At 38.7% G+C, this 23,501-nt stretch overlaps 1 protein-coding gene across 1 annotated transcript in view; it reads right to left on the minus strand.

Annotated features, from left to right (window-relative positions):
• SRGAP1 (SLIT-ROBO Rho GTPase activating protein 1) overlaps nucleotides 1-23,501 on the minus strand; it is a 317,403-nt gene that overhangs the window by 165,224 nt on the left and 128,678 nt on the right. Inside the window, exon 2 of the mRNA XM_017872537.1 lies at nucleotides 2,969-3,164. Within this exon, the coding sequence (XP_017728026.1) occupies nucleotides 2,969-3,164 (196 nt within the window). The remainder of the gene's footprint in view (nucleotides 1-2,968; nucleotides 3,165-23,501) is intronic.

Raw genomic sequence — 23,501 nt, forward strand, 5'->3', positions numbered from 1 at the left:
AAAAAAAAAAAAAAAAAAAAAAAAAAAAGACTTTATCACGTTTCTCACGTAAGGGTCATAAAACCTCATTTTACAAGTTAGGACACCAGGGCTCAGAGAGGTTGAGTAACTTAACCAGAGTCACAAAGTGGAGCCAATATTCAAACCCAAACCTGGCTGACTTTTTTTCCCAATCCTGCTTTATCCTTTTCATAGACATATTCATCTTATCTTCAGTCCCATATTCAATAATAAACTTACTCAAGTTAAAGAAAATTTCAAACTGCTTACCTTTTAAAGAAAACTACCAAATAAACCAGGAAAAACAAAAACACGTCCATCTGCCATGGGGCCAGATAAGATCCATGGACCTATCCATATTTTCCCTTCACAGCCACCGATTACTAAATGCAAAACACAGAAGATACTCAAAAATATTTACTGAATGGGCTGTGCACGGTGGCTCACACCTGTCATCCCAGGACTTTGGGAGGCTGAGGCAGGCAGATCTCTTGAGGTCAGGAGTTCAAGACCAGCCTAGCCAACATGGCAAAACCCTGTCTCTAGTGAAAATACAAAAATTAGCCAGGCATGGTGGTGGGCACCTATTGTAATCCCACTACTGGGGAGGATGAGGCAGAAGAATTGCTTGAACCTGGGAGGAGGAGGTTGCAGTGGGCCGAGATCGCACCACTACACTCCAGCATGGGTGACAGAGCAAGACTCCATCTCAAAAAAAAAAAAAAAAAAAAAATTACTGAATAGATGAATGGCCTGTCTTCTTAATTACAATTGCTTTTAAAAACAAACAGTTAAGTTACTATAAATGTGAATACAGTACTGGCTCCAGCCTCTGCTTCCCAGGCCCACTCTCTGTTAAGTACATATAACATTTGTTCACCCTGGGGATCATCATTAAGATTTATTTTTATGCTCGACCAACAGTAAAGGTTACAGTCGAAAGACTGTATGCATGGGGAGAGACAGAGAGAGAGAGGAGAGAGAAAGGGAGAGAAAGAAAAAAGAGAAGAGAGAAAAGAGAGGAGAGAGAGAAATAGAGAGAGAGAGAGAAAGAAAGAGAAAGGTATTTCTTATCCAGAATAGTTTTGTGTTTGCTTCTGCACAAGTATCCCAGGGATAGTTCCCATCCCATTTTTTTATGCAGGCTCCAAGGTCATGGAGAGGTGTAAAATGAATGGAACTGCAAAGCCAATGGTGAAAGAAAGGCATGCTTCTCCGCAGCCCCTTCCAAACGGGAGCCCAGGCTGAGCAGCCAGGTCTCCCTGTTGTGCCCCATGAAGGTGGGTAGAGGGTTTTCTGTTTAACCATTTCACTGAGATAGTAGCTCTTCTGGTTCTGGGATGCAATGCAATGGGATTGGTGGGGAGGAAGCTCTTAGTTCCAAGTCTTTACTTGGCACAGACCTCCTCTTCTCTCCCCCTGTGAAATTAAAGGGTAGATACAACTGCCACTTAGTTTTTCAGTTCCCTCTTCTTTTTTTGGCCCCTAGAAATTTATATTTAAAAGGATGTCCATTATATGTTAACCAGCATTTCTGAGAGTTTTCAGATTTACATGTTTTTCAGATTATCTGGCCTGCTGTATTTACAGAAATGAAAGCCTGCACTGTCTTTTTACTATCTCCTAAACAGGTCAACTTCTTTCTACCTGCAGTGTTCCTTCTAGTGCCCTAAAAGGTCTGGAAGGAAGACCTGGCCAGGAAGATCCCCAGGCCCCCAGGACCTGCTCTGATTCACACCTGCAGCCATGTAGCTCATCGCCTCCCTACTCACTCCCACTGGACTGCTTCTATTCTGCAACCTGCTGTACATCCCTTAGCCGGGCGTGGTACATTCCCTGCCGGCCCCTTGCCCATGATGGTTCCCTTGCCTGGAATATCCTCCTCTTCTCTCCTTTATTGACCAACTAGTCCTTCAGGTCTTTGCTTAGATGCCACTTCTTTCAGGACCTTCCCTTTCCCACCTCCAGTGCAGAACAGGTATCAGTTGGGTCTGTCCAGGGTCTCCCTGGCCTTCCCCTATTGGAGCACTTGAATATTTCACTGGAGTTGTCTGCTTACTTGTCTTTCTTTGTCCTGGGATTTTTTTTTTTCTTTGACATGGAGTCTTACTCTGTTGCCCAGCCTGGAGTGCAGTGCTGCAATCTCGGCTCACTGCAACCTCTGCTACCCGGGTTCAAGATATTTTCCTGCCTCAGCCTCCTGAGTGGCTGGCATTACAGATGCATGCCACCACACCCGGCTAATTTTTGTATTTTTAGTACAGATGGGGTTTCACCATATTGGTCAGGCTGGTCTTGAACTCCTGACCTCAGGTGATTTACCTGCCTTGGCCTCCCAAAGTGCTGGGATTACAGGTATGAGCCACCCTGCCCGGCCCTGTCCCCAGGATTTAAATCATATGGTAAATTTCATTAGCAGAACATCTTACGGGTAATTTTTAAAGCAAGTAAGTTATAATTAAACTTACTTGATGCTCATTCATAGCATTTTCCTTAAAACTTTTGTTTTAAATCAGCGTCAATTACAATGACCATAAACGTGATGGGCAGGAAGGGGGGCACTAAACTCAAGCAATTCTTACTGCTTATTTTCATATAAATTCACTATAGAAAATCTGAGGTCTCTGCTTGAACAAAAAGCTATTTTAAATCTGTCCTACCTATAGCGGATATCAACTCCCAGGTTTCTATAATCAAGAATTTTACAAACAGATACCTTCTCTTCTGGCATATAAAGTTATCCATAAATATATATGTATTGGAAAGACAAAACTGTCAACAGATTACACTAGTTTGAAATGATAAACTGATGCCCATAAATTACAAATGTAGAGGGCTGCTTTTATTTATGAGAATATGCTCTACAACCACTACTCAGGCAAAAACAGAAAAATCGAAAATCCACAAAGGTGGCAAAGGCAGGATGGATATCACCCTTGGAAAGGTGAATTAGATTCAAGTCTCTTACTTGTATTGTTGATGATCCTTAGTGCTTCTCGTTTTTGCCATGAACCTTTCTGCTAATTTCTCTAGATTCCGGGAATATTCCGTCTCAATTTCAGCTTTTTTTCGGAAGAAATCTTGCAGGTCCTGGAGAAGCTGAACTCGCATCTCTGTTTGCTGCTCCAGGCATTTTTGTTGTTCTACCAGTTGAGCTCGAATTTCTAAGGAGAAAAGAGAAGTCACTGGATGGTTACATGAAAATTAATGAGGTGTGCTGGTATGTGCAAGATATAAGTCACAAAATATATATATTATATATATATTAAATGTATTTATTTATTTATTTTTGAGATAGGGGTCTCACTCTGTCGCCCAGGCTGGAATGCAGTGGTGCAATCTCAGTTCACTGTAACCTCTGCGTCCCGGGTTCAAGCGATTCTCCTGCCTCAGCCTCCCGAGTAGCTGAGACTACAGGCATGCATCACCAGGTAATCCACCCGCCCTGGCCTCCCAAAGTACTAGGATTACAAGCGTGAGTCACTGTGTCTGACCATGACTCCTATTATTTATTTAGCTCTGTATTGGACCTTTGTTAGAATACTGTGTCCAGGTTGATTCTTTAAATAAGTTATCTGCTGACCCTTTAAAAGAACAAGAGGAGCCTCAGGAAAGAATGTAATAAATTAGAATAAATATATGGGTTACATTTGTAATGCCACAAACACACAAAGAGCCATGAGGGGAAAGAATAAAAGCCTTTCAGATAATTCATAACATCTTTGGGTAGCTGAAAACACTGTAATTTTTTCAACAGCACTCTATCTCAGCTATCCCTTTTGAGTCTGAATGGCAAAGAAATAAGCATCATTTCTTCCAGGCTCTGAACCACTACATGTTTGCCATTTGGCACATACAGAGACTGACATCTGGTAATTTTTATTTAGTGCATAATTTCTAGTTTGTAAAACACATAGCTTCAGGGCTTATAGGGATGCTGTGCCTAAAAATAACTTCTTTCCATAGCCAAATAATCCATTCATAACAATGCAGTCCTCAGATTCCAGTTTATTATTCTGTTCACAACAAAAAGGCCTCTTCAGCTGGCCTTCACCTTTTACACGTTGTTCAAAATAATACCCTTATCAACATATTTAGTCCTCAAAGAATCTTCTGATAATTTTAATACATTAGGAACATGAAGGGTGGTCATTTAGTGATTCGGGGAAATCTCAAAAGCAAAAATGTGGCATGCAAAAATATCTGTAAATGACTGTAACAAAGAAACATGTGTGTTTTGGAAAATGAGATACAGTAACTAATAACTACAGACTTGTTTTTGTTCTAAGACCTAAGGCTAAGCTCCAAAGACAAGAACATCACGCTGGAAAACTTCTTCATTTCATCTTTGCCAGTGTCAGTACATTTCCCGAAAAGTGAAGGCTGAATCTAATTCAGTGGCGTTAGTAGAAATCAATGTCCAAATAATGTCTCTTTAAATTTCTTGCTATTCCTCTTAGATACAGAAGGCCAGTACTGATTATAAATATATATATGTATATATATGTGTGTGTGTATAATACATATACACATAACCTTGACCATGTTTAATTGAGTTCATTAACAGCAAGTTAATAGCAAGTTCATGAATAAGGTGGTCAAGTTCTGAATGGGGAGTTAGGAAATGTGCTTAATTTAAAAGTAATAACTCAATGTTTACTATTCTATGCCCTAATGAAGTAGGTTTTAGTATTATTTTCCATTTTACAAAGAATAACTGAAGTTTAAGGAGTATAAATACTTTATCTAAGCATTTCAGCCAGTAACTGGTACCCCTGGAGACTTTTGACCCTAACCTGTCAGTCTGACTAATCAAACACTTCCCATCCTTCTATACATCAAACCTTTTTTTGGGCACCTATACTGTGCCAGGCTTGTATCCTGGCAAAGAAGAAACAATAACTAATGAAACAAGATCTCTGCCCTCAATAAGGTCAGGCTCCAGGCAGTGCTGTCTCTGGGGAGTCCTGGGGGAAGACAGGGAAGAATTTCTCAAGTGTCCTTGCGTGGTCTCTCCACCTCTAGATTGCAGGATTTTATTATAACTTCACAGACATGTGCTGAACACCAGAGTTGAACACATTATTACAGGCTTATAACTCCTACGAACAGCATCTGGTTTTTAGTCAATCAAAGTAAGTGTTTTCCAATACAGTATTATAATCAGCATATTTGCCAAACTTTGTCTTTCAAAACTACAGAGTTCTTTTTGTTTCATGAAAAAAAGAATATTTCAAGGGTGGGGGTGTTTCCCACCATTCAGGGATCCCAGTAAGTCTTTTAAGATGAAGTAATTTTAGGACATCTTGCTCCACTAAGAGAAAGTAAATCAAACATCTTAGGCTGTCAACTAGTTTTCTGTTTTTTTGTTTTGTTTTGTTTTTTAGCTGCCTTAGTGCCAAGTAAGAAATAAAAGTACAAATCGCAAATCTCATCAGAAATACACAAAAATTATACAGGCTTTTTTCTTGGGTCTCATTTTTAAATATTCTCTTGCTTACTTCCATCAGGATTTAAGATCAAGAACTAGGGAATCATGAGAATGACGGATTTAACAATTAAATCCTCATCCTCGTTTTATAAAAATTAATTGTTACTTTGTGTCATCTGTAATTTTCCAATCAAAACAAGACACTCAGCATTCTCCACAACAGGAAACATGTAAGAGACAGAATCTAGAGCATCACTGCGAGAAAATCAACTCCAAAAAATGGAGGATAATCCATTCAACTACCTCTTCAATTTAGAGCAGTTTAGGACAAATAAGGAAAGGATCATAAGGAAGATCATTTTTAAAAACTCAACAGAAAACTACCACCATAAGAAACATCTCATTAGGGGCCAGGTGCAGTGGCTCACGCCTGTAATCCCAGCATTTTGGAAGGCTTAGGTGGGTGGATCTCTTGAGATCAGGAGTTCGAGACCAGTCAGGCCGACATGGTGAAACCCTGTCTCTACTAAAAATACAAAAATTAGCCGGGCATGGTGGCATGCACCTGTAATCTCAGCTACCTGGGAGGCTGAGTCATGAGACTTGCTTGAACCCAGGAGATGCAGGTTGCAGTGAGCAGAGATTGCACCACTGCACTCTAGACTGGGAAAAGAGTGAGACTCTATCTCAAAACAAACAAACAAACAAACAAACAAACAAAACCAAAAAAAACCCACATCTTGTTAGGAAGAGAAAATCTTTGGATTCCTTATACTGCACCAGCGTCATAAGGCTGCAGAGTACAGAGGTCACCTCCATGAACAAATGGCATGGCTATCCTAATATGACTTCACTAGATTTGTGCTCACCTTAAACAGCACCAAAGAATTTAAAGAAATATTTCAAAATGAATAAATGAATAAAATAAATGATTGGTCGCATAAATTCGTATCTGCTGCTCAGAACAGATCAAAGGGCCATGCACACTGGTTCATGGCTGTAGTCCCAACACTTTGGGAGGCCAAGGCAGGTGGATCGCTTGAGCTCAAACATTTGAAATCAGCCTGGGCAAGATAGGGAGACCCCATGTCCACACAAAAAATGAGAAATTAGCTGGTTGTGGTGGTGCACGCCTGCAATCCCAGCTACCCAGGAGGCTGAGGTGCAAGGATCCCTTGAGCCCTAGAGCTTGAGGCTGTAGTGGAGCTGTGATCACACCACTGGCACTCCAGCCGGACAACAGAGTGACACCCTGTCTCAAACAAAAAAGAACAAATCAAGGAAGCCCATGGTGCACTGGGCCCCACACTGCATGAATTCTGCCATGGGGCCATAGGCGGCTGCAGCTAGAGGCACCACTGTCGTCATGGGAACTACAGAACTAAAGCTGGAACTGGTGAACGCGTAAGTGCAAGGAGTAATTCTGAGAACAACTGTGAGCCTTATTTCTGCATAAGACACTACAGCTTCCTTCCTACCCCCAGATTATTTGACAGTCTATTAAGGCTCCCACCCCTTTTTAGAGGCTTTTTTGGGGTTAGTATTAACCTGAAACATTTTTTTTAGACTCAAAGTTCATTTTAGTTTAGGTGAACAAGCAATTATTGAGTTTCCATTTTGTGTTACGCAGCGTCCTAGGCACTGGAGATACAAAGGTTCGTAAGACACAGGTCCTTCTGGTTAGGAAGACAAATCCCAAACCCATCATTTACACTCTGTTCACTGCCATAACAAAGAAGTGCAATAGGAAGCTATGGAAAGAGGAGCAGAAACTGACTCAGACTGGAAGAGTATGGAAAACATAATGCCTTGAAGGATAAGTAGGTTACAAGATACACGGCAGTAACCACCAAGAAAGTGAAAAGATAACCCACAGGATGGGAGAAAATATTCACAAATCACATATCTGATAAGGAACTTGTATAAAGAATATACAAAGAACTCTTACAACTCAACAATAAAAACAAAATCTCAATTTTAAAAATGTACAGACTGGACGCGGTGGCTCATGCCTGTAATACCAGCACTTTGGGAGGCCAAGGCGGGTGGATTATGAGGTCAAGAGATCGAGACCATCCTGGCCAACATGGTGAAACCCCATTTCTACTAAAAATCAAAAATTAGCTGGGTGCGGTGGTGTTCACCTGTAGTCCCAGCTACTCAGGAGGCTGAGGCAGGAGAATTGCTTGAACTTGGCAGGTGGAGGTTGCAGTGAGCCAAGATCGTGCCACTGCACTCCAGTCTGGTGACAGAGAGAGACTCCATCTCAAAACAAATAATAATAATAAAAATTTTAAAATGGTCAAAGGGTCTCAATAGACATTTCTCCCAAGATGATATACAAACGGCCAGTAGCATATGAAAAGTTGCTCAATATCATTAGCTTTCAGGGAGGCGCAAATCAAAAGCACAATGGGGTGCCACTTCATACTCACTAGGATGGCTATAATAAAAAAGATTAAAAAAAGTGTTGGAAGTCAATGTGGAGAAACTGGAACTCATACATTGCTGGTGGAAATGTAAAATGATGCAGTCCCTTTGGAAAACAGTCAGGAAGTTCTTCAAAATATTACACTTAGAGTTACCATATGACTCAGCCATTCTACTCCTAGGTATACATTCCAGAGACATGAAAATCTATTTCCACACAAAAACTTCCATGTGAATGTGTGCAATAGTAGCATTGCTCATAACAGCTGAAAGGTGAAAACAGCTCAAATGTGTATCAGCTAATAAAGAGATAAACAAAATGTGATATAGCCACACAACAGAATACTGTTTAGCCATAAAAAGGAATGAAGTACTTATTTACAACATGGATGAACCTTGAAAACCTAACTTTAGTGAGTGAAACCACTCACACAAAAAAAACACAGTCTATAATTTCATTCCTACAAAAGGTCCAGAATAATATATAGAGACAGAAAGTAGATTAGGGGTTGCCTAGAGTTGGGAGGGTTGGGGAAAAATGGCTGCTAAGGGGTGCAAAGTTTCTTTATAGGGTAATAAAAATGATCTAAAATTGATTGTGGCTCTGGTTGCAAAACCTCTGAATATGCCAAAAGCCACTGAATTGTAATCTCGAAATGATAAATCGTGTGATAGGTGAAATATATCTCAATTATATTTTAATTATATACATAATTATATACATAATTTTATGTATATAATTTTAATTATATACATAAAAAGATAGCTATATCACAATTCCATGAAATTTTGGTTATTGATACATTTCTGATAATGATGATAATAGTAATAACAACAAACTCCTATTTCCACACCCAGTACTTTTGGTACTTTTGTCAAATGTCCAACATGGGGACAAGCACTTTAAAAGATTTCATGAGCCCAAAGGCACTTAATGGCATAGAAAAGATTTACCTAATAGAGTATTAGGAAAGGCTTTTACCATGAATCCCCATAACTGCATAAAACAGCACAACCTCTTTTAGGCAGAAAACGTGATCTCTGAGGAGGCTGTAAGCAGTCATTACTTAAATCTAGGTCAGGAGCTACTAAATAATCATAATGGCTGTTTTACACAAATGGAGGCTAAAATTTACTTTTTTTTTTTAAATGACTATTATTTCATTTCTGTTCTACCAGAGCATCACTATGGAATGAATCAATACCAATAATCTAACAAGAACAATGCACAAAATGAGTGTGCTTTTCAAACTGCTGCAATTAATTTGTTAAAAAAAAAAAAAAGAAAAAATGGTTCCTCTAAGCTATAAAAATCTGCTGACTAATACTTGCCAAATAAAATGGAATTGCCTAGAAACAGAGGAAATGAAGGAATGTCTTGTTATTGCTCTCATAAAGGGAAGCCCTAACTCTTAAAATAAATTTGTGTGAAGCCACAGACTGATACATATTTCACGGAAAGATTGATCCACACTGGGCTGTTTCTCTAATACGTTACTAAATGACTACGACTAGGATATAAAATTGATACACTGGTGTTATACTCATGATCATCTAGCAAATAATATAATAACATTTCTAAAGTATCACAAATCATCTCTGTTACTTCACATTCTTATTTGGTCAGAATTTTCTTTTTTTTTTTTTTTGAGACGGAGTCTCGCTCTGTCGCCCAGGCCGCGATCTTGGCTCACTGCAAGCTCCGCCTCCCGGGTTTACGCCATTCTCCTGCCTCAGCCTCCCGAGTAGCTGGGACTACAGGCGCCCACCACCATGCCTGGCTAATTTTTTTGTATTTTAGTAGAGACGGGGTTTCACTGTGTTAGCCAGGATGGTCTTGATCTCCTGACCTCGTGATCCGCCCGTCTCAGCCTCCCAAAGTGCTGGGATTACAGGCTTGAGCCACCGCGCCCGGCCCAGAATTTTCTTATGATACCAAAAGGGTCTACATTCTCTTAAGATGTATTATTACCTCTATCCAAAGGACAGAAGGGATTTTCCTAAATGACAGGGGAGAGGCATTGAAATGTCTTTAAGAGCAACCCAGTGAGATGCTAACTGGCTCTATTGATTATTTCCATGCTCATTGCTCATGTGAATATTTATACAACCTGGTGACTGTTGATTAACTAAACACCAGGTGCAAATTTTGCATAATATGCTTTTTTAGGCTAAAAATTTTGGAGCAGGCAAAAATTCCAATAAAACTGAGCTTTTTTTTTTTTTTTTTTAAAAGTGATGAACTGAATAAATAAAGGCCATTTCTCCACTTCACTAGAAATCTGAACCCAAGATTTATGCTTCTCTTATACTCTGCACATAAATTAGCAAGCATCAGGATGTACACTACTTAATTCAATTTACCAAATTGAATTCTGGATGGGTAGGAGATCTGATCACAGACTAGGTCAGAAAGGATCCAGACTAGGTTAGGATGGACCCAGATTGGAGTTACAGTGTCACCTAATACAAGTCATGTGACATGGGGCAAGTCGCTCAACCTCTCAGAGTTTCATTTTATAAAATACTACTTCCCACCTCACAAGGCTGTGCTGAGAATTAAATGAGATGATATAAGTGAAAAGCATGCTGCAATCTGTAAACCACTATGAAACAGATGGACATGTTATTATTACTAGCACCAGCAAGCTTTCATTAAAAAATATTTATGGAATATTTCCTTGTGCCAGACTCCTTATTCGTGGCCATAAATAACAGACTGACAGTCCTGAGTCCCATTCTCAGCGAGGAGGCAGAGGCAACACAGACAGATAATGAGAGCGAGCGAATTTCACAGCCTCAAGGTAAGACTGTCAACATGCAGTGAGACTCTGGGGCGGACATATCCATGGCTGGGCAGAAAGGCAAGGGCACAATGAGGTGACCCTGAGACTGACTTATCAGGAGTTTGGGTGAAGGAAGTGGGAGAGAAGGAGAGTTATAACAAGTGCTTCTCTGCTGCTGAAATTGAATTCTGGACGGGCAGGAGGTCTAGTCACAGACTAGGTTGGAAAGGACCCCATGTGGCATGCTAAGGAGTCAGATTTTATTTCACAGGTCAGCTTTGCAAATTGGCTTGATGATAAAAATCACCTGGCGTCCTTACTAAAAATACCTGTGTTCAGGCTGGATATTTGGATCTTGTTGGTCTAGCAGGACCTCAGTGGAGGATACTTAGAAGCATCAGTGGGCAGAAATTGAACAATTTTAAACAAGGAAGATTTATAATCAGACTTACATTTCAGAAGAGAATACAAATGAATAATCAATGCAATGCTAAGCATCACCTTGTGAAATAAGAGTTTTCTTTGTAAGTTGTATGGTTCCCCCATTTGAATGAGGAATCACAGGGCAAAACAAATTAATAAAACAGCAAAACCCTCACAAGAATGAATGGTATCCATATTTTCCCCTAAGCCTCTTATTATTTTAATTATTTATGAATCACTCATTTCTGTCTTCTGGTGTGGAACTAATGATTATTTCCATTTAATCTGTTATCAGGGAGTAGAACATGATTTCCAGCTACATTGTGGAGAATTCTTAAGCACTGTGCTGCCCAGTATGTAGCCGCAAGTGTCACTGCGCACTTGCAACACGGCTAGGCTGAAGAGAAGTGTGCTGTGAGTGTAAAACACACACGAAATTCTGAAATGTTATTATGAGAAAAAAAAAAATGTAAAATGTCTCAATCATCTGTATATTAATTCATGTTGCAATCATAAAATTTTGGATATATTGTATTACATTAAAATATTTTCAAATTAATTTCACCTATTCAACGATTTCTTTTTACTTTTTAACATGTAACTCCTAAAAAATCTGAAATGACCAATATGGCTTTTGGACAGCTCTCCTCTAGGATATGAGGGAATTAGCAACTGAATTTGTCGTAAGTGGAGTCTGCAATGTGGAGTTCCCATTGGAACGGGTCCTTGAGGACTTGACAGGCTTAATCAGAAAGCAAAATCTATGCCTAAGGCAAACCTAGTACGGAATACAGAGTGTCCGAACACTGCTTCTAGTCAGAGGAGGTGTGACATTGGAGAAGGGACTATTTCTTTGGAGCGAATGTTTCCTTAACTGTGAAGTGGTCATTAATAACTGCCATATTTCCCTTCCAAAGGTGATGGAAGCTTTCAATCAGATAAAATAAGAAAATACTTTCTCATTATGTAAAGTGCTGTGTTGGCCAATTATTAAATGTGTAATGAAAAAAGAAAAATACAAGTTCTAGATATGATGGTGCAGACTACTTAGTCTAAGGGACATTCAGGAAGGCAAGATCACTGGCCACTTGAGGGTCATCATCACAGATGGCTTCAGAGGGGTTGGCGCTGGACATGTAGAAATTGGGAGGCTGCACAAATGTGGGGAATGGAAATGTCATGCCTTAAATAAACTCAAAATTATATTCTTCACACCCTAGTCCAGAAGAGTTATTTTCTAGGAAGTTTAGGGTGGCTGAACCCAATGTAACTTTCCAGGTCACTGTCTTAAGGAAAATATGACTCCCTAAGGTCTTTTTCGACTTTAGAATTATGATAGCACCAGCAATTTAAGCAAACAAAATAGTGCAATGAACATAATATAAAATCAAGTTGCTTTCATTCCAAGCTCAAAATTATAGGCTCATCTTAGAACTCTAGAGGTGACTAGCGTATCTAGGGGGTAACAGAATTATAATAAAATCCTCTTTTGTATTAAAGTAAGACTGGAAGAAAAAAATAAACAAAAATTAAAAGAAAATAAGAAACTGTCTTCTCAGTACAGGCACAGTTAATCCTCATTATTTCAGATGTAAAAGTAAAGTAAATTTCAAAAAATTTCTGACACATAGAGGCTGTATTCATTGTTTTATCTAAGTCTTCATTATAATACCTTCATTTGAAATGATGTTAACCTCAATAGTATTTTAAAATAAAAGCTTACTAAAAAAACTGTCAGTTTTTCATAACTTTTGAAAGCCAAATATTATATTTTGGCCTATATAACATTTTTAGTTAAAGTATGGAAAACAAACTTGCACTTTTTTTTCATATGAAAGTTAGCCAGGATAAAAGGCAATAAATCAGAGTGTTCAATGATTGAAGTTTAACAACACTGTAGGAAAGGGCAGATTAAGGAAGTGCAAATCTGAATGATCCACTATTGTACTTTTATTTAAAATGCACAGGAGGCAGGGTTTCATTAACTTCCCCATAATTAAGCAAGGACATTTCAGGTCTTATTAGTAGATTGATTTTTACTACTAGAGAAAGACAGTGTGTGGGAATTATTGATTTACAGAGAGTACAAAGATTTGCATTTTGGAATGACTGTGTTCCTGACAAAGGCATTTGGAATGACTGTGTTACTGACAAAGGTTCAAGGCATTTGCCAAACATTGACATTCTTTCCTGATACAATTCAACATGAAGTTTCATGGAATAAACATCAAAGCTTACACATGTTTTTCGCTGAATAAGTTGTAAAAATGGAAAACTTTTTTGGGAAAATATTGGAAAGAAAAAAAGAAAAAAAATGAAAAACTTTTAAACTAGTTTAAACCTTTTGTACTGAGTACTGAGTTAACTGCAAATTGAGCCTTTTTCAAATTAAAGCTATTTCTCTTATTGTAATAATTCCAATTTTAAAGTGTCTACTAGAAATTAGTTTCAACTCTTAAGCAATTTAACATTTATATCTAAAAAGAGAATATTTATTGATTTCCTATGATGTTTTCAGGTTCTGTGGTAAGTACTTGATAACGTTTATCAATCCTATTATGTGGTGCCTCCATTACAGAGATGATAAAACTGAAGCAGAGAGAGTGTAAGTATTTTGTTCAAAGTATGATAATTAATAAATACCAGAATTTGGATTCCCATTCAGGTTTCTCTGACTCCAGAGACTATGATGCAAACTTACAATGTTTGGCAATTATACATAGTGTGTAATTATGCAAAGCAAGCTAAAGTGACCCAGGCCTGTGCTTCTAGATACTTTACTAGAATATTTAGAATATATTAGAATGTACAACTATTAATCCAATGAGAGCTGATGCGGCAAATAACAGTTTAGGTGGCAAGTGTCTAGTGTCATTTCTATCATCTACTTTTTTTCTCTTTTGAGACGGAGTCTTGCTCTGTCAGGCTGGAATGCAGTAGCGTGATCTTGGCTCACTGTAACCTCCGCCTCTCGGGTTCAAGCAATTCTCCCTGCCTCAGCCTCCTGAGTAGCTGGGATTACAGGTGCCTGTNCACACCCTAGTCCAGAAGAGTTATTTTCTAGGAAGTTTAGGGTGGCTGAACCCAATGTAACTTTCCAGGTCACTGTCTTAAGGAAAATATGACTCCCTAAGGTCTTTTCGACTTTAGAATTATGATAGCACCAGCAATTTAAGCAAACAAAATAGTGCAATGAACATAATATAAAATCAAGTTGCTTTCATTCCAAGCTCAAAATTATAGGCTCATCTTAGAACTCTAGAGGTGACTAGCGTATCTAGGGGTAACAGAATTATAATAAAATCCTCTTTTGTATTAAAGTAAGACTGGAAGAAAAAAATAAACAAAATTAAAAGAAAATAAGAAACTGTCTTCTCAGTACAGGCACAGTTAATCCTCATTATTTCAGATGTAAAAGTAAAGTAAATTTCAAAAAATTTCTGACACATAGAGGCTGTATTCATTGTTTTATCTAAGTCTTCATTATAATACCTTCATTTGAAATGATGTTAACCTCAATAGTATTTTAAAATAAAAGCTTACTAAAAAAACTGTCAGTTTTCATAACTTTTGAAAGCCAAATATTATATTTTGGCCTATATAACATTTTAGTTAAAGTATGGAAAACAAACTTGCACTTTTTTTTCATATGAAAGTTAGCCAGGATAAAAGGCAATAAATCAGAGTGTTCAATGATTGAAGTTTAACAACACTGTAGGAAAGGGCAGATTAAGGAAGTGCAAATCTGAATGATCCACTATTGTACTTTTATTTAAAATGCACAGGAGGCAGGGTTTCATTAACTTCCCCATAATTAAGCAAGGACATTTCAGGTCTTATTAGTAGATTGATTTTACTACTAGAGAAAGACAGTGTGTGGGAATTATTGATTTACAGAGAGTACAAAGATTTGCATTTTGGAATGACTGTGTTCCTGACAAAGGCATTTGGAATGACTGTGTTACTGACAAAGGTTCAAGGCATTTGCCAAACATTGACATTCTTTCCTGATACAATTCAACATGAAGTTTCATGGAATAAACATCAAAGCTTACACATGTTTTCGCTGAATAAGTTGTAAAATGGAAAACTTTTTTGGGAAAATATTGGAAAGAAAAAAAGAAAAAAAATGAAAACTTTTAAACTAGTTTAAACCTTTTGTACTGAGTACTGAGTTAACTGCAAATTGAGCCTTTTCAAATTAAAGCTATTTCTCTTATTGTAATAATTCCAATTTTAAAGTGTCTACTAGAAATTAGTTTCAACTCTTAAGCAATTTAACATTTATATCTAAAAGAGAATATTTATTGATTTCCTATGATGTTTTCAGGTTCTGTGGTAAGTACTTGATAACGTTTATCAATCCTATTATGTGGTGCCTCCATTACAGAGATGATAAAACTGAAGCAGAGAGAGTGTAAGTATTTTGTTCAAAGTATGATAATTAATAAATACCAGAATTTGGATTCCCATTCAGGTTTCTCTGACTCCAGAGACTATGATGCAAACTTACAATGTTTGGCAATTATACATAGTGTGTAATTATGCAAAGCAAGCTAAAGTGACCCAGGCCTGTGCTTCTAGATACTTTACTAGAATATTTAGAATATATTAGAATGTACAACTATTAATCCAATGAGAGCTGATGCGGCAAATAACAGTTTAGGTGGCAAGTGTCTAGTGTCATTTCTATCATCTACTTTTTTTCTCTTTTGAGACGGAGTCTTGCTCTGTCAGGCTGGAATGCAGTAGCGTGATCTTGGCTCACTGTAACCTCCGCCTCTCGGGTTCAAGCAATTCTCCCTGCCTCAGCCTCCTGAGTAGCTGGGATTACAGGTGCCTGTCACCACGCCCAGCTAATTTTTATATTTTTAGTAGATACGGAGTTTGTCATGTTGGCCAGGCTGGTCTTGAGCTCCTGACCTCAGGTGATCCGCCCACCTCGGCCTCCCAAGTGCTCGGATTACAGGCATGAGCCACCATGCCTGGCCTTCTATCATTTACTTAAAGCCAAAAGAACTCCCCAAAATTCAAACTTTTTAAAAAAAAAACTAGCTAAATGCCTAAAACTAATTTCCTAGTATTTCCTGAATGTCATGGCTTTCTAGAAAACTACGTATTTAGGTCAACTGCTTTTGTGTTAGATCATTATTGTACTATTGCTATTATGTTCTAATTAACATAAAGTTTTGAACTATAATGTATTATAAGATCCTTGAATACAAATAACATGTTTCTAAATTTCCACAGAGCACATAGTAAGTACTCAACAACTATCTCTGGTGTACATCTGTTTCAATAAGTATACTAAGTTATCAAAATGCTTAGTTATGCACCTATCGACTTAGGCACCAAATTTTGCTAATGCAAAAAAATGGTTTTCCTTCTCCACTCCCTGCAATCCACTACTGCATTATGACCTCTTTTTATTCTTTGCTCCTTATGGCCTCCAACCCTATAAGGTTTCTCCCATAAACAGTATCTTATTTGGTCAGCAGTGGAAAAGAATTCCAGTTATATCCATTGAATATCATAAAGTTCTAAATATCTCTGAAATAAAAGTATATTTTATACATCTACTTCTACCACAAGAGAATACCTTAATCTAAAACACTGACAAAGGAAACACTAATCATTTCACTTAATTTTCTTTATACCTCTATTAGAGATTTTTTAAGAAAAATCGAGACAGGGTCTCGCTATGTTGCCCAGGCTTGTCTCTAACTCCTGGGCTCAAGCAATCCTCCCACCTTGGCCTCCCAAAGTGCTGGGATTACAGGCACGAATCACGACGCCCAGCTTTCTGTTTGAGACTTTGATTGGATTTCTATTGGCAACTTTCTTATTTTGTTTTAACTACATTTCAATAAATGAGAGCTCCAATCACCTCTGGTCCACATGGACTACCTGGACTCTGGATCAGGAGCTGAAAAAAGGAAGCCAGAGAATAGCCTCACTACCCATGCTTCCTGAACATCCATTTTACAACTGAAAGCCGCAATTCTAAATCATAAAATAAAAGCCTTTCAAGTTTTAGGCTACAAAATCCTTAAAGAGATGGTAATTATTTTTTCACCTAAACAAATTATACATACACACACACACACACCCCCCTATACACACACACCTTTTAAGATTTTTCAGGCCTTAGCAAGTACTGACCATTAACTAGATTTAAAATGTCAGATACGTTAATTCTCTTCTTCATTATTTTATCTCTTCAAGCTCCAAAGAAAATGTCCAATGTGACAGACAACCTGTGTTAAAAGTAAGTCTTCTATTTCATCCTCAGATATGAGTCAAACTCTGTAATGAAAGTATACTTCTAGTCTTGCACAAACATCCAGCTTTTACCTGCATAATCTGAAAAAAACTGAATTCAACAATGTTCATTAAACAATGTCTAGTCAACGAGGAACAAGTGAATATAAAAATGCCTATGTTACTCATCTGACAAACATTACTGAGCATCTTCCAGGTAGTGGACTTTGGACATACAAAAAATCCATTATTTCTTGACCTTGGGGCCTCCCAGGTTACCTCCTGGTCTACAGACAGGAAAACATGTAACTATTAGTTTTACAATTCTCATTATTTATAATGCAAGGTAATAAGCCCTATCGTGGAAGCATGAAGAAAGTACTATGAGAACACATAGGCAGGAACAACAAATTCTGCCCAGGTAAATCACGGAAGGCTCTGGAGTGACACTGGAGCTAGCAGGAAAGCAGAACTTTGGCAAGTTGTGGGTGGGCTCCGAAAGGGTACCATGGAAAAAAAGGAGTGGCTGAGAGTGTCTAGAGAGCTCAGGGTGTTACAAGGATGGCAGTTTGCTTTGTATTGCAGGATGGTTAGGTAGGCAGAGGCTGGGCTAATTATTAGGGGATTTTAAAGTAAATATTCTAAAATGATATGGGATGCTATCTTGATTCAGCTCTTTGTTCACTTATTACAGGAAATGCTTCAACTTAGTTAACAAGTTAAAAACAAATGCAAATTATGCACATTTAGAAAAGATAGCTGTAGATTTATGTTCTAACTAATGAAATTATCAGGAAATGACATTTCCTGCCAAACAGGGAACAACAGATTTTTAACAATGTTTTGTGTTAATTTGGATAAGGGAGGGGGCAGTTCCAGCTATGTTCAAGGATATGGAATGGAAGGATCTGTGAGTACCATAAAGCAATCCGAGTTGCCTTTCAACATAATTAGATTTAAATTTTGAATGAAAGTGGCTTAAAATTACAAATTATTTTAAACACCGATCTGCTTTTCTTATTTGTTTTATGGTCTATTCAACTTGCAAACTACTTTGAAAAGTTACACTTCTTTAAAAATAGATCATTAAAAATTACAACAAAGCAGCATTGCAGAAATACTATGATGAAAATGTTAACATTTTCTAATCTCATACCTCTACCTCTCTACAAGCACTTTGTAAGGCCTCAAATATGAGTAGCAATGTTGCCTCTGCCACGCCCACCCCTTTACATCTGTTCTTATCTGGAAGAGTTTCGTTTTTAAACATGATCGGATGCATAAATAGCTCTTACAGTGCACTGCTGGAGAAACACTGTCCTCCTCCATCCGAATCCCCAGCACCAGACAGCTCTCACCACCTCTCCCCCTAATTACGCATCTACAATGTAAATGTTGCCTTTTAATTTAAACTCTCCTCCCCAGCGTTCTGCCCACACAGTACACTCCCCTCTGTTAAATTTCCCTGTGTCTTGGGAAAGAGGCGTAAGTAGTAAAGAGAGGAAAACAGAAGACACCGGACTGATATGGTCTAGGGAAAGAGGGAAGGTGGGCGCAGGAAAAGGATAAAAGGTAGCATAGTTCAAGGACAGTAAGAGAAATTTAAAAGAGGAGAAACTCAGGAGTGACATGTGAGGAAAGGCAGCATGGTAGAGAATGAATCAAATGTAAAGTAAATGATGAAGGTCTTGAGGAAGTCACCAAATCACACATGGGCTCCAGAGGGATTTCAAGAGAGCTTTGGTCTGCATATGGTTGTCTTCAGAATCGTAGATTTTTCAGATTTCTTTCTTTCTTTTCTTTTCTTCCCCCCGCCCCCCAGACGGAGTCTGGCTCTGTCGCCCAGGTTGCAGTGCAGTAACGTGATCTGGACTCACTGCAAGCTCCGCCTCCCGGGTTCACGCCATTTTCCTGCCTCAGCCTCCCGAAGAGCTGGGACTACAGGCGCCCGCAACTACAGGCGCCCGCAACTACGCCCGGCTAGTTTTTTGTATTTTTAGTAGAGAAGCGATTTCACCGTGTTAGCCAGGATGGTCTCCATCTCCTGACCATGTGATCCGCCCGCCCTGGTCTCCCAAAGTGCTGGGATTACAGGCGTGAACCACCACGCCCGGCCGATTTTTTAGATTTTTAAACAGTACATTTTGCTGCTAATAAATTCCAGGTATCAGACTTCAGTCTTGGGCCAGCATGAGAATAAAATTTCAAGTCAAAACGAAAGCACGATTTCTTTTTCTTTTAGAACGAAAGAGTAGGTTATTCAGTTATAAGTCACCCACCCCACCCCCACCACTTTAAGACCTTAGAAATGGTGCAATCAAAATCAGTCGTGAATATGTAACTTCAATTTTAATGAAATCTGCAATCAGATTCATCCATGATCTTCTTTCCCTAATTCTAAGGTAGCTCTGACAACAAACAGAAATTCTTTGTATTCATTTTATTTTCATGGTTAGGTTTTAAATGCAACTACTCTAGCTTAATTATCTTGGCACCTGAAAACAGGTAGAGTCCGTCAGAATGCTTCACACCGTCTTCCTTCTCTGTAAAAATGAGCAAAATTCAAAAAGACCAAAAGCTTTCCACATCGACCCACAGTACGATTTTTTTCCCTTTGAAGTTTAGATGTTTCTGGCGGGGACCCACACTACTCACAGGCACAGCTGATGTTCTCTTGGCTGCCGGCATTCAGAAAGCTGCCTGAATGGATGGCATTGAGCCTCTGCCACTCCATTGGACGCTTCCCCAAGCACAGGTGCCAAGTAACCATGAGCGGAGGCAAGCGAGCAGTCTGCAGGGCACTTGAGGCCCGGTCTCCTAGACTAGGGTTCTCCTAAATGCCAACAGCGCAGCACAGGATGAATACCTTTTTTCTTCTTCCCTCTGATTACAGAGTTGACTGGCCAGGATTATCCCGAAGGCACAACACTCTGCCCAAATCCAATGAAACACTTCACATTGTTCAGTCCTCACAGGGTTGACAGGATAGCCACTTAGAGATGTAAGACCTGCCTGTGAGCCTTACACATAGAGCAGGGGTCACAAACTCCAATGCCCTCACAGGCTAGACAGGCCCCCCAAATGAGAGATGCAGGCAGGGTGTAAAGTAACAAGAGATGGTCATGACCATGGTAACATGAGGGGCACATGCTTCATCTAGCCACCAAGCTCCAGATAATGGGCGCTGGGTAGGAGGTATGACGCAGTTATGCCAAATCTGGTATTTTTGTTTTCTGAGAGAGAAGCCAGAAATCTGGATTTTTGGGTAAAATCTCCAAAATGTTAAATATCAGTAACTAATTAAATTAAAACAAAATACTGTACAGCCAAAGCACATTCTTGTGCCAGATTTTACCTATGGCCTACTATTTTGTATCTTCTGATGTACAGAAATTCTAAGCTTATTGGACAAAATTAATACCTTCTTTAATTGTCATAAATATAAGAGGAACAAAATTCATATCAATAATAGTGTATGAGACCTCATGAATGAAGCAGCAATGTAAATGGTGGAGACCAATTAAAATCATTTAAGGTAACATATTTAGTGAGTCACATTATTTCCTGGTTCTTAAGTAAATGTATTTGTAACTTGGATGCCAATGAATTGACTTATTCTAAAATTTCTCATACTAGTTTCCTAGCATTGAAAATACTAGAGCAGTTTCTCCTCCTCACCATTCCCTTCCTGGGGCTCAGCCTAAATCTGAAAGATAATCTGAAGTCCAGGCTTACTGGAACTGTTTCTCAGGATGAGCACTGTTGATGCTGACTCCAGAAACTGGGGGAAAGCCCTTATGCTCTCAATGCTGATACAAAACCTGTTCATCACTTTTGCTAACAAAGGCTTTCTAGGATAATCTACAATTCCAATTAGCTTTCCATCTCTCTTCCCTTGGGGCACATGCTAGAGAAATAGAATTACAGAATCTTACATTTACAACAAGACTTAAACGTCTTAGTCTTAGTCCTACGTAGGATCCAGGAGTCAAATCCCCCCAAGCCCATACCTGCCCAGAATGTCCCATCTCCCAGAGCAACCTGTGCTTTTATCAGGCAACTCCAACCCTAGAAAAGTTTCCTTGCCTGCCAATAAGAACTCATCCACTGGTTCAACAAAAATGTATCAAATGCCAACAATATGACTCCTGCTAGTTGCTTTTTTTGTTGTTGTTGTTAGTTGCTTTTTGAGACAGGGTCTCACTCTGTCACCCAGGCTAAAATGCAGAGGTGCAATCACAGCTCACTTTAGTTTCGACTTCCTGGGCTCAAGTCATCCTCTGTCTTCAGCCTCCTGAGTAACTGGGACCATAGGTGCCATCACATGTGGCTAAGTTTTTTTATTTTTAGTGGAAATGAAGCCTCACTATGTTGCCAAGGTGGGTCTTGAACTCCTGGGGAGAAGCAATCCTCCCACCCTGGCCCCGCAAGGTGTGGGAATTACAGGAGTGAGCCACCACACCCAGCCTGTTAGTTGCTTTTATAACCTGCACTTTATGCATATGTACCCTAGAACTTAGAGTACAAAAAAAAAAAAAAAAAAAAAAAAAAAAAAAAAAAAAAAAAAAAGATGAATAAGCCTGCCCTCCTCTCAAAGGGCTCACAGAAATAATTTTTAAAATAAATATCAAACTTCCAGAAGGGTACTGTATGAGTAAGTGCACTTAAGAGACAGGATAAAGCCAACCTATCAAAAAGCCCAGGACATAAGGCAACTTATGAGACGTGAATATGGAAATTCTTAGGAAAAAAAGGGTTAATCATTATGAATAATCATATATGAAATTTCCTGCAACTCTAATCTAACATCTTTTCCTAATCTGGGAACCAAAGGCTAAAAGGAAGACTGTCACCAAGTTCATTACCCATTATAGAAGAGGAGCAAATTTACTTACCCCTTTCCTCCAGACTTGGAATGCACAAAACCAGCTTCCAGTATCACCACCCATTTCCACTCAACAAACCTCTCCCTTCATGTTACCTGTACCCCTTCTTTTCCTATGCTTTTAAGCCTAAATTAAGAAAAAGATATTCTATTAAAACCACCCCTATTCCTTCCCTCACGCCCCAAGTTACCCAATTAAAAGAAATTCTAGAAAAAAAAAATAGAATATGGAGTGGTAGTTTAAGTTTATATTATAGCTAACAGCTGAGAAAACTTGATCCAATGTGAATTTGGTCATAAATTCTGTGGAAAGTTTTATTTCCCCCGTTTAGCATAAGTGAAGATTTCCTTTGTTAACATGAGGATTTTATTTTTCCTTTGAAAGCACAAGTTTAAATTCTGAATCGTGCCTTGGGTAATTTACATCATCGCAAGCCTCAACTGAAATCAATCTCATTAACCTGTTGTGAGGATTAAGTTAGAAAATGCATGGAAAAAGTTCAAATATAGAGCCTCATACAGAAAATGCTCAATAAAGAGTACCTATTATTAGTATTATTATTATTATATCTATTGGTCCTAAAACATCTTCCCACATTCCCAAGAATTTGTATTTTTGTGAGTTCTAATGTACTGTAAATTCCATTTCGGGGTAGTGTTTATGCCTATGAAAAATGCACTTTTGATTGGGCATGGTATCTCACGCCTGTAATCCCAGCACTTTGGAAGGCCAAAAAGGGTGGATCACTTGAGGTCAGGAGTTCAAGACCAGCCTGGCCAACATAATGAAACCCCGTCTCTACTAAAAGTACAAAAATTGGCTGGGCATGATACTGGGTGCCTGCAAATCCCTGCTACTTGGGAGGCTGAGGCAGGAGAATCACTTGAACCTAGGAGACAGAGGTTGCAGTGAGCTGAGATCGTGCCACTGCATTTCAGCCCGGGCTACAAGAGTGAAACTCCATCTCAAAAAAAGAAAAATGCACTTTTATCTTCTCCATTATTCATACAAACATGCTTACTGTAGAAAACGGGAAAAGTAGAAAGAAGGAGGGAAATTACCCATTAAGAGAACACATATGTTAACATGGTACAATTGCTTTCTGTGTTTTTTAAAATTCATTTATTTTTTATAGAGATGGGGGTCTCACTATGTTGCCCAGCCAGTTCTTGAACTCCTGGCTTTAAGTGACCCTCCTGCCTCAGCCTAAAAAAGTGCTGGAATTATAGGTGTGAGCCACCACACCCAGCCCACTGTTTCTTTGTTTTTTTTTTTTTTTTTTTT

The sequence above is a fragment of the Rhinopithecus bieti genome, unplaced genomic scaffold, assembly GCF_001698545.2.
Source record: "Rhinopithecus bieti isolate Rb0 unplaced genomic scaffold, ASM169854v2 scaffold_1103, whole genome shotgun sequence".
NCBI lineage: Eukaryota > Metazoa > Chordata > Mammalia > Primates > Cercopithecidae > Rhinopithecus > Rhinopithecus bieti.